Source organism: Gracilinanus agilis, chromosome 3 (assembly GCF_016433145.1).
Source record: "Gracilinanus agilis isolate LMUSP501 chromosome 3, AgileGrace, whole genome shotgun sequence".
NCBI classification, from domain to species: domain Eukaryota; kingdom Metazoa; phylum Chordata; class Mammalia; order Didelphimorphia; family Didelphidae; genus Gracilinanus; species Gracilinanus agilis.
The window spans coordinates 150,164,074-150,176,330 of NC_058132.1; the positions used below are offsets into that span (position 1 = coordinate 150,164,074).

Genomic DNA, 12,257 nt, shown 5'->3' on the forward strand with positions numbered 1-12,257 from the left:
ATTCTTATTTTTTCTTCTAAGAAAAACATTATGGGACAGCCTATGATTATTTTTTTAAACTGTATAAATGTGGAGTTAAACATTCTAGTTTAGAGGATCACAGAGATAGAATTAAGAAAAGGCTAAAAGCTACTATGATCTTAGATCTACATAGCATATCATGTTTAAAATTTTTTTATATCTATTGATAGCAATATAATAATCACAATAGCTTATGTTTATATAACACTTCCAAGTTTCTTCCTTTTAGATGAGAAAATGGAATTTTTGGGAAGTTAAGTGATTTGTCCCAAATCAGCTAATAATGGTGGAGTTGGGAATAAATTCCTATGCCATACTGTCAAAAGTAACCATTGATTTAAAAAAAATAGTCTTTTTCTTTTCATTGCTTGTCATAGCTCATGGGGAGAATAAAATGGGATTCAACCAGATAATATATTTAAAGCATTTTGCAAACCATATAAGTGCATTATATATGTAAGCTCTTGTAATTATTCAGCCATTCCTATGGTATCTCCACTCCACCAGAGCAGAGAGTCAAATAATAAAATAACAGTAGCAAGAAGTTTTAATAAAAAGTAACTTGTGATATTTTTAAAGGGACAAATCACTAAAAATTTGGCAGTCAACTTAAAAAGAAACGGAGATTGGGACTGGACCTGCAATTTCATTGATGAAGAAATGCCATCTACCAGGGCAGATTGGCCCCTTCTCTGCAATTTAGACTTAGAGAGTTGCCTAGAGAACTGAAAGGTTATTAATGACTTGTCTAGAATCACTTAGCTAGTATATATCAAATAGGTCTCTTGTATATGAGAAGGGACTTGAACCCATGTCTTCCTGGCTTTGAGACCAGCTCTTTCTCCTTTCTGTCATGATGCCTCTCAAATGTAAAAGGGAAAAGAAAAATACATAGACTTGGTAGAGAAGGCTTAATCATAAAAGTAAACTTCCTCAAAGGAACGTTAGCACCTATGAAAGATTCCTAGAGGTGGAGAAAAGGAACTCTACCTTGATGCCAGCACTGCGGCACTTGGTGACTGCATCAGGGACAGTGGATCGAGGGGGATCAATCAATGACAGCAGTCCCACAAAGCAGAGGTCAGAGGTGGGAAAGTTCATGGCATCTATATCAAAGGGATAGGTATCTGGAAACTCATCTTCTGGTAAGTAGAGATGACAGAAACCTGTGATAGATATGCAGGGGAAACAAGGAGGGGAAGGCATTAATAAGAAAAGGATGAAGATTAGAAATAAGAGAGTTATTCTGCTTCCAAACCATACAAGCACATTAAAGCATAAGAATTCTTGTTCTTAAATGGAAACTTGAGTCCTTTTCCTGCATCTTCCTCAGAAAAGGTGCAATAAATATTTGTAGAAAAGGAATCTTATTAGGGACAGAATGGAATCCTCTGATTGCCACAAGGATTATCTATCTAGCTATAGGATATTGTGAAAGCCATTCTTGAATCAAGTTAAAAATTAGGTCAAAGAATCATATTTTTAAGCTGAAAGGGACCTTATATGTCAACTTCTTCAAACTCCTCAGTTTTGTGTATAAGGAAACCAAGGCTTGGACTTGACATTCAAGTGGGAAAGCTAAAAGCCATTGTAATTGGGTTATATACATCCTTTGTTTAAAGTTCTCCTCATTTCTCAGCAGCTACAATACTTTTGGGCTTCTTCACAACTCTTCATCATGTCTTCCTTCCCCAGGCTCATCATTGGAGAATTTCATCATGCCACAATTTAGTTTATAAAATGTACATTTTATTGGTACCCTCAGTTTTTCTGATTGGATTCTATAATTGGAGGGTAGGGCCATGGACACCCAGGACCTCTATTTAAAGAGGTTGTTCAGCAGAGCTTTTCTTCCCATTTGTCATTCACCTAATGTTAATTTTGGACTTTAGAACTTTGCATTATGACTTCGAGTGCTCCCTTCCCTTTTCAGCTTCCTTTTGTGTTTTCTTCCCTATTAGATTTTAAGCTCTTTGAGGTCGGAGACTAATAATTGTTTTTATTTTGTACTTGTATCCCTCGTGCTTAGCCCTTGTCTAACACATCAGTGATGCTTGAAAATGTTCATTGACTAGAGGAAATTACATGGTGTTAAAATTTTGTCAGGCAGAAAAATGGAAAGTTTCTCTCCTGGAAATTATCCACACTAATAAAATTAGTTCTCAATTATTAAAAAAGATGAAAAAAGTAGAGCAACTGTTCAAGGATCCATGAGTTCATTGATGGTTTCGGCAGTAGGGACGGGGGGCAGGGGTTAATAAAACCAGGATTTTTGAAGTATTTTTAAGAATGTTTAACCACTGGCCATATGCTTTTTTTCTTCCACTACCTCTCATAAACTCCACTGTCCTTTAGGAATATAAACTCTTTCAATTTGGATTAATTTACTTCCTTTGGTATCACCTTCCACTATTTTTAATAAGCTTGCCATTCAGTTCTTTTAGCTTACATTTTTTTACACTGCAGTTGCCAGTGGCCCCTTCATCTCTGTCACCATCCCAGGCCAACTCACCCAGAACTCTCTCCCCTAAGCCTCCCAGCTCCATGTATGCAATTTGGAAGGCCTCTGCTGTGGTTTCATCAAGAGGTTGCTCTTGACCATTGATCATGATGGTGCTGCATTTTTCTAGGATCCTCTCAGGGGCTCCTTTCATCACCAAGAGGAAGCGCTTGTCATTGGGGTCATCTGTTTCATGGATGGAGAGCTGCGAAGAAGAAATTAGTGTTACGTGGGGCACATCACTATTACTGGCACTTCTAAGGAGCCTGAAGAGATTCTCCACAACCAGCAACAGCCTAGAGGAAAATCATCTCTTACCCTTTGTACACTTGACCTCCTTACAATGCAAACAGGAGTATAATGATGCCCTTAGTGGGCATCCAAGCCTCTGCATTGAGAGGATCAGAAAGTTAGAGGTGAAGGGACCTTAGAGACCATACAGTCCAATCTCTTCATTTTAGAGGTGAAAGAACTGAAACCCAGTGAGGTTCAGTGACTTGCTTCACTTGGGCCACACAGGTAGTAAATGGTAGAGGTAACATTTGAAGCCAAGACTTTTTACTTCATAGTAAATGATTCTTTTATTGTGTCATCTTATTCAAACTCAAAATCATCTCTAAAATCTCCTGGTGCCTCTCATGAAAAAAAGAGCCCCAAATGTGGCCCAAACCTAAACCTATAGCTTTGGCTTTTATATGAAAAACTAGTGGACTTAAAAGTTGGCAGGAAAGGTCTGAGCATCAGAGTTGGGACCAGCTTGGAGCACAGCAGGAGCACCAGTGTTAGGTCTTGGAGGTGATAAACAATGGTGGCAACAACAGCTTTGGGAGCTCTCAGGAAAGAGACACCAAAGGTGTTGGACCACTGGTCAGAAAGAGATTATAGGGAGAACAGAAAACCTGGTTGTAGTTAGAGGACAAAGAGGAGTTCTAGCACTTATGGCTGCAGGGGAACAGGAGCCTTTCCTGGGTAAAGACCAGATTACAGTCTAGGCCAATGATGGGCAAACTACAGTCCATGGGCCAGATGTGGCCCCCTGAAATGTTCTATTCAGCTGCCGGACATTATTCCTAATCTGACAAATACAATGAGTAGGATACAATACAATGAAACTTCGAAAGAGTTGTCTTAGAAACAGACTGACAGATGAGTATTTCCTTTCCTTTGTCCCCCTCTTTAAAAAGTTTGCCCATCATTGGTCTAGGAGAACAGTAACCACACTTATCTGCCTGGATCATACCACCTGAGAAGTACTGAAAACTTTACGACCCCCAGAATAGCTCTGAAAACAGGAGCACAAAAAAGTCTGAAGTTTGAGACAGTGCCTTCCCAGATCCAGGTGAGTAGGGTCCAAACTTAACATAAAGTTCTAAGACAAGAAAGAGGGTGGAAAAATGGGTAAATAGTAACATAAATAACCTGATCATAAAAACTATTTTGGTGGCAAGGAAGACCAAGATACAAACTCAGAAAAAGACAACTGTGAAAACAGCTACAAGTCAATTCTTAAAGAAAAATGTTAATTGCATGCAACCCTAACAACAATTTTTAGATGAGTTAATGAAAGAGATGAGTGGTAGAAGAAAAAATGGGAAAATAAATGACAGTGATGCAAGAAAATTATGGAAAGAGAATTAACAGTTTGGTAAGTCACAAAAAGTACCAAAGAAAATAATAACTTAAAATATAGAATTGATATAATTCTGAAAGAGACCCAAAAACTTACTGAAGAAAAGAACTTTTTAAAAATTGGATAGACCAAATGGAAAATGAGATACAAACGTTCACACAAGCTTTAGCAGCTTCTAAATTAAATTATTGGAAAGGAGGGTACATGGAATAAGATATCATGGAAGGCAAAGGAGTTAGGATTACAAGCAAGAATAATTTACTCAACAAAACTAAGTGAACTTCAGGGAAAAATGGATATTTACTGAAATAGAGAACTTTTGAGCATTCTTGATAAAAATACTAGGGCTGGGGAGAAAACTTGACATTCAGACCCAAGATTTAAGAGAAAAATAAAAAGTTAAATGTGAAAGAGTAATCTTAAGGGACTCAAAAAACCTAAACTGTTCACATTCCTATATGGGAAGATGATGCATGTAACTCCCAAGAACTTTTTCACAGGGCAGTTAGAAGGAGTCTATATAGACAGAGGACATGAGTATGAGTCAATTATGTTGGAATGATCTCAAGAAAAAAATGAAGGAGTGAGAAAGAATTCCCTGGGAAAAGGGGCAAGAGAGGGGGAGAATGGGGAATTTTTTTCCTTACATAAAAGAGGCACTCAAGGAAGAGCTTTTATGGTAGAGGGGAAAATGGGGGGGAGGGTGGACAAGGCTTGAATCTCACTCTCATCAGCATTGTTCAAAGAAGAAGAATACACACACACACACACACACACACACACACACACACACACACACATGAACACGCTCAGGTATAGAAATCTATCTTGCCCAAGAGAGAAATAGGAAGGGAAGGGGATAAAAGATATGGGGAGGGGAATAATAAAAGGGAGAATGAATTAAGGGAGGGAGTGGTGAGAAGCCAAAGGGACTTTTGAGGAGAAGAGGATTAAAAAAGAGAGAGAGAAGAATAAACAGAAGAAAATAGGATAGAGGGAAACACACGGTAATCATAACTGTGAATGTGAATTACATGAGCTCACCCATAAAACAAAAGCAGAAAGCAGAATGGATTGGAAACCAGAACACAACAACATGTTTATAAGAGACATACTTGAAAAAGAAAGACACAAAGTTAGAATAAAGGGTTGGATAAGAATCTGTTTTGCCTCAGTGGAAGTAAAAACAGTCTGGAATAGCAACTGGGATCTCAAACAAAGCAAAAGCAAAAATAGACCTAATTAAAAAAGATAATCAGGGAAACTACATTTTTCTAAAAGGTACCATAGACAATGAAGTAATGTAAAAACATTTTACAGCAACTTTCTCTGGTAAAAGATTGAGTCAAATTTATAAAAACAAAAGCCATTCCCCAATGATAGATGGTCAATGGATATGAACAGGCAATTTTCAGAAGAAATCAAAATTAAAATAATCACATAAAAATGCTCTGAATCAAATGAAAATCAAAACAACTCTGAGATATAATCTCATATCTATCAGAAATGACAAATACTAGAAGGAATGAGGGAAAATAGGTATGCTAATAAACTGTCGATTAAGGTATGAAGTGGTGCAGTCATTCTGGAGAAAAAAATTTGAACCATGCCCAAAGTGCTATAAAACTGTTCACACCCTTTGACCTGGCAATATCAGTATTAGGTCTACGCTCCAAAGAGATCAAAGAAAAAGGAGAAGGACATAGAAGTACAAAAGTATTTATAGCAGCACTTTTTTCTTCATGTCATTGCTTTGTTTTTATGATATGGCTGATATGGAAATAAATTTTGAATGATTTCACGTGTACAATTGATATAATTTTGCTTGTCTTCTTAGTGAGTGGTGGAAAAGAAGGAGAAAATTTAGAACTCAAAATCTGAAAAGAAAAGAATGTTAAAAATAATAAATTAAGAAAAAAATTAAAAAAGAAGTTAGGTCCTTTTAGGTGGTATCACAAATTCCACTGAATTTCATAACCAGGGCTAGATTATCTACTGTAGTTTTTTTTTTCTTTCTTTCTTTCTTTTTTAAACCATTAACTTCTGTGTATTGGCTAATAGGTTGTACTGAAGTTTTTAATGAAGTAGTAGAAATCTGTCTCTGTGACCCCTTCCTCTCTTTTAGCTTTCAAGATGGTCTTATCCAGACTGGACAATAGGCCCATAGTAGGGCTAGACATTGTTTCTTTGTAGCACAGAGAAATGAGACCAGCAAAGATTGTCTGCTTCTTCCTGCCCATGAAATGACCTGAATGCTGATATATTTGCATAGATCTAATTATATTCCATCGGGGCTTCCTAAACATTAACCACAACAGTAGGAAAATACAGGGTTCTATCTAGAGAAGTAACATTAAAAAAAAAAGTTCCAGGAACTTGAAGACAAATTCCATTGGTTTTAAAACTATTTAAACTCAGAGCTCTTTCTTGTCAGCTCACTGTCAATGGAGAGAATTTTATATATGTAAAATATTCTCTCTGACCAGGACCTGGAAGAATGGTACCACCGAGATAACTATCATCATAAACTCGTTTAATTATGTATACTTTAGGAGGTTGGAAAGGAAGGGTACATTTGTATGAGAGGAGGTTAGGAAGGGGGGAAGGAATTTTTACCTTATGACTGAATTCCATTTTGTTCCAGACTGAGCAAGAAAACCACTAGTAGAATTTTTAACACTAATTAAGATTTTCTTTCATAATACCAGCTGCCCCAAAATTTTGGGTTCTGAAGAGTGATTTTCATTCCCATTTCAAATAAAGATGATAGAGGAAGTCAAGCCCTTGGACACTCCTGAAGTGAAAGCTCCAATTGCTATTAGGCTGATTTCCTGAAATATTGGCAAATATATCACCAGAAGTTTAACTGCATGGAATGGGATGAAATCTAAAACCTTTCTGGTTTGCCCACTTGTTGTTAGAAAGGGCATTTATTTGTCTCCACCTAGTATGGTGAAGGTTTAACTACTTCATTGATTTTTGAGGATGAGGCAATCCTTTTCAGTGTGAATTACTTACTCCCTTAGTGCCTCTGATAGCAAGGAGGCAACAAAAACCTAGACCCCAAATCTTGGCATCAAAAACTAAGACACAATACAGTACATGGATGGATTTTTGTGGATGGATGGAAATTTACATCCTAGCTTCTCTAGACTCATTTGCCATTATCTACTGTGCTTTTGGGAAAACAACAGCCAAATTAGCCTTGTTCAAATATTACCTGCCCATGTTCCTTAGGTTCTTGATCTATGGGGGCATTTGGTAATTATAGGTAAGAATATCACTGGGCTAAGAAAAGACATGAAGTTCAAATCTGGCCTCAAACATTTACTAGCTGTGTGTTCCTTGGTAAGTCACTTAATCCTGTTTGTCTTGGTTTCCTCATCTGTAAAATGAGCAAGGGAAGAAAATAGCAAATCACTCCAGTAGCTTTGCCAATAAAACCCCCAAAAGGGGTAATGAAGAGTTGGACATGACTGAAAAATGCCTAAACAATAGCAGCAGCAGCAGCAGGAGCAACAACAACAACAAACAACAACAACAACTGACATCCCTAGTAATGAGGAAAAACCCACCTGGAATTTGTTGGTGGAGTTAAAAGGGATTTCAGCCACTTTTCTGTTTTTACCCCTTCTTTCCATCACATCACCCATGATGACTTCTGAGAACTTCAGGAGGGCAGTTTCTGAGGCATCTCCCACCACAATTTTCTAGGTTAAGAAAAAGGTTTAAACAAATTAATTATTATAACCACAGTCTGGCTCTTCCATGGCATTTAAAAATGAACCAATGGGAAGCTAAATGGCTCAGTGGATTGAGAGCTAGGCCTAGAGATGGGAGGTCCTAGGTTCAAATCTGGCCTTATATGATACTTAGCATTGTGACTGTGGGCAAACCACTTAACCTCAATTGCTCAGATCTTGCTGCTGTTCTTCCTTGGAATCAATATTCGTATTGATTCTAAGACTGAAGGTAAGGGTTTTTAAAAAATAACCTTTATATTTACCGAATGCCTGCCATAAGCTTAAGTATTGAAGTTACTAAGGGAAAGGGAGGAGATGATCTTTGCTCTCAAAGGCTATAATCTTGTTGAAAAATAAAAGAAAATTGAATGGGACAAGATAATATGATTAAGCATTGAATTGTGTTTTCTAGACAGTAAGTGTAGAGAAAAGGGAAATCAATAAAGACTGGTATAGCTAAAGCAGGAAAGGTTTTCTTTCATGGGGATTTTAAACTAGATCTAGAAACACCAAAAAGGAGAAGTGAAGTAGAAAAAGAAAAACAAGTGAATTATGAAGAAAGAAACAAGCATCACAGATTGACATTCAAGACAACAACGAAATAGAGTGGATTAAAGCTTGGAAATAATGGAGAAACAAGTTTGAATAGGGTAGGGAGGGGCCATATTACAGAAGGACTGGAAAACCAGGCAGAATTCAGGTAATATAATAGACTAAGAAGTCATTGAAGAATGAACAGAAGGAAGAGCAGGATGAAAAATTGTTTAAGAAATGTTAAGTCTGGCAGTGGGTTGTATGAAGGATTAGAATGGCATGAAACTAAGGTCCTACAGCTAGAGTTAGATGACAGCTACAGCAGTCTAGGTAAAAGGTGATGAGGGCGGAACCCAAGAAGTTAGATGAGAGTGACATTTTAAAGAGGAAAAAAGGTATTTACAGTCACCCTGTAGATAAAGGAAAAGAAGGAGAGAGTCAAAGGTGACTCCAAAGTTAGAGCTCAGGTGACAGAATGTAGTGTTGAAAGAAAGGAAATTTAAAAAGGAACACGTCTCCTGCCACTGAGTAGTTCTGTATCTTTAGGCAAGTTTTAATCTTTCTGAGGCAAAATTTCCCCTTTCAAAATATAGTATCAGTGGATTAGACTAAGTGATTTCTAAGTTTCTCAAAAACTGAGAAACAGAGATACAAATTTGCCACAAAAGAAAACCTTTTCCATCCTAACCACTCCAGTCCTCATTGAGTTTCTTTTACTCTAAGCTAATTGTTTAGAAAACACGATTCAATACTTAATCATATTATCTTGTCTAATTAATTTTTCTTGTATCTTCATTGAAAATGGAACAACCTAAGCTTGGTTTTAGTTATGTTCCTTTCAGGATGCTCTATCCACTTTACCACTTAGCCTCTTTGTTCAAACAACAGTAAAACAATACTTGCCCTCAAAGAGCCTACACTCTAATGAGGGACATATACAGGCATATGCTAAATTCATACAAAATAGATACAGCATAATTTTAGGGGAAAGGTATTAGTAAGTAGGGAGAATGATCCAGAAAGGCTCATGTAGAATGGTGTTGGAACTGAATCTTGAAAGAAACCTGGGTTTCTAAGAGGCAGAGGAGCAGAAGTAAAGTATTCCAGGCATCATAGATAGGCACTGAAAAGTCAAATTGATGCAAGATGGTGTGTTATTCAAGTGGAGAGAGTTAGGCATGATAAGGCTGGAAAACTACAATTCACTATCTCAAGTCAGTATTTTGAGAGCTCCTTTGGTTTTTCCTATAATTCTACAAAGTAAAATGTAGCCGATTTATTACTTTGTTACTTGGCTAGATAACAAGCTTGCAAGTTTCCCATTAAACGATGCCACAGCAGAAGGAGATGGAAGATAGCAAGATGACTTGGAGACTGGCATTTTGTTCTCACACCTAGATAAGCAGAAGTCCTACCTTCATGATGGGAACACCTTCCTGTCCTGGTCTGAACTCAGCTCGATTGCATAGTGTTACAATCTTGGATAAGGCGACCCACGTTGCGGAACTTTGGTCAAAGATCTGGGCTGGAAAGAAAGATGTAGTATATCAAAGTTCTGCTGGGGAAGAGGGGAATGAGTCTGTATGTCCTCTTCTTGGTCTACACAGATCTCAGAAACAGCCTGCTTATCCTTTCAGGATTGGCATGAAATTTCCATGCTCAGTCCCACATCCTCGAGATTGCTCCCAAAGCCTCACCTTTCTGATCTTCACTTGTATCAGCCTGATAGATCTGGTTGTCAAACCACAGATGGGCCACAGTCATTCTGTTCTGGGTTAAGGTCCCAGTCTTGTCAGAGCAGATGATGGAGGTGGAGCCCAGAGTTTCCACTGCTTCCAGATTCTTCACCAGACAGTTCTTCTTGGCCATCCGTTTTGCTGTCAGTGACAAACTCACCTATAAAGAAGGAAATATAATCCTACCAGTGAATCAGAATGATAGATTTTTAACCTTTGGCTTAACCACTTCTGTAGAGACTACACATAGGCCTACCTTTATGAACAATCATGAGTGCAATATTTATGGTTCCATAAATTTTTTGGAAAATAAATGTCATGGTTGTTATGTAGAAGTTTTGATAAATTATTAGTTGAATGATTCCAAAAGTAGTTTTAAAAAAGATAAATAAAACCCCAATATTAATTCTTTCCTCTTTTGAATAAAATGACCCAGAGTGACTGAATGTTTAAAGCAAGGTCATCAGGTTTATACCAGATGGATGCAAGTCACAATTTGATCTTTGGATAACTTTAGCTATTCAATTATACACCTTTTTAGAAGGACTATAAGGGCCTGACTTGTGCCAAAGTGGACATCTTAAAGCACTCATCTCATAATCTGGATCTTCAAGGAACTATTAAATACTCTTAAAACTCAATATCTCCAAGTCTGATGGTTTTCTCTTGAACTCAGAAATGTCAAAGACACTCTAATGTCTAATATCTTGAAACCTCACTTACGTTGAGTCTAGGTAGGAGAAATTAATAGAGACTGATTTGTAATTTAAAATGAATTCTTTGCATCTTTTGTTTTATTTCCAGGGGAAAGTACAACTGAAAGAAGTTTACTTTAACAGATCTCTTGAAAAGGAAGACATACCTTATGATCTTGCATTTCAATGTTGAAATCATTCTAAATAACACTATTTTCCCTCCAAGATCCAAACCATTTAAAACATTCAATATTGCCCGTAGTAAACAAACAATTCCACTCTAAAACATAGAAATAACTTATAATATACAAATGCATAATATGTATAGCATAGGGATCAAGTTAGAGAACAGAGATCACATCATGGACTTACAGTGACAGCAGCCAGGAGACCTTCTGGCACATTGGCCACAATAATACCAATGAGGAAGATGATGGATTCCAGAACTGGGTATTTCATGGATACTGAAATGATGAAGAATACGACACCAATAGAAACAGCCACCGCTGCCACCATATGGACAAAGTGCTCAATTTCAATAGCAATGGGTGTCTTTTCATTCCCAACACCAGAAGCCAGTGATGCAATTCTTCCAATGATAGTCCGGTCACCTGTGTTAATGACCATACCAGTGGCTGTTCCTGTAAGGAAAGTATATGAATAATGCTCAGGAGATCTTACCTCTAAGAGGTACAGACTGCTTGGACTTCTGTCTTCATCCTCTGACCTGACATGACTACCAGGGCATTTCACTGATCTGAAGAACTACACAGATCAAGTGTTGGCTTATTGGATACAACTATGTCTTTTTGTATTTCTTTTGGTAAAAACCTTGTATGAAGTAGTGAGGAGAACAAGAAGTAGAGAATGAAAAGAGGGACCTTTAATTTTTATAGAATGTTTTCACTCTATATAGCACCAGACCTACCTTCCAAGCAGGTTGTAGAATAAAAGCCAATGTTCTTTGTTTCCAAGGGATTCTCATGGGTAAAATCAGAAGAGCGAGACTGAGGCTCTGATTCTCCAGTAAGAGATGAATTATCTACCTTTGAAAGAATTTAATTCATTTTAAGAATCATTTATTATAAATGCAGAGTCTACTCTCAAGGACTTCCTTTAAAAAAACCCAACAACTTTTACCTTCTGGCTTAGAATCAATATGTGTATTGGTTTTAAGACAGAAGAATGGTAAAGGCTAGGCAATGGGGTTAAGTGTCTTGCCCAGGGTCACATAGCTAGGAATTATTTGAGGACAGATTTGAACCCAGGATGTTCTATTTCCAGGCTTGACTCTCTGTTCATGGGGCCACCTAACTGCCCATTAAAGCCTGTCTTTCTTTCTTTCTTTCTTTCTTTCTTTCTTTCTTTCTTTCTTTCTTTCTTTCTTTCTTTCTTTCT

At 37.3% G+C, this 12,257-nt stretch overlaps 1 protein-coding gene across 1 annotated transcript in view; it reads right to left on the reverse strand.

The window, feature by feature from the left end:
* Positions 1–12,257, reverse strand: part of LOC123238901 (potassium-transporting ATPase alpha chain 2-like) — a 32,207-nt gene that overhangs the window by 11,215 nt on the left and 8,735 nt on the right. The window contains exons 7-13 of the mRNA XM_044666151.1: positions 11,788–11,905; positions 11,232–11,500; positions 10,126–10,324; positions 9,844–9,953; positions 7,727–7,861; positions 2,534–2,726; positions 1,012–1,187 (exon numbers count right to left, since the gene is read on the reverse strand). Coding sequence (XP_044522086.1) covers positions 1,012–1,187; positions 2,534–2,726; positions 7,727–7,861; positions 9,844–9,953; positions 10,126–10,324; positions 11,232–11,500; positions 11,788–11,905 — 1,200 coding nt within the window. The remainder of the gene's footprint in view (positions 1–1,011; positions 1,188–2,533; positions 2,727–7,726; positions 7,862–9,843; positions 9,954–10,125; positions 10,325–11,231; positions 11,501–11,787; positions 11,906–12,257) is intronic.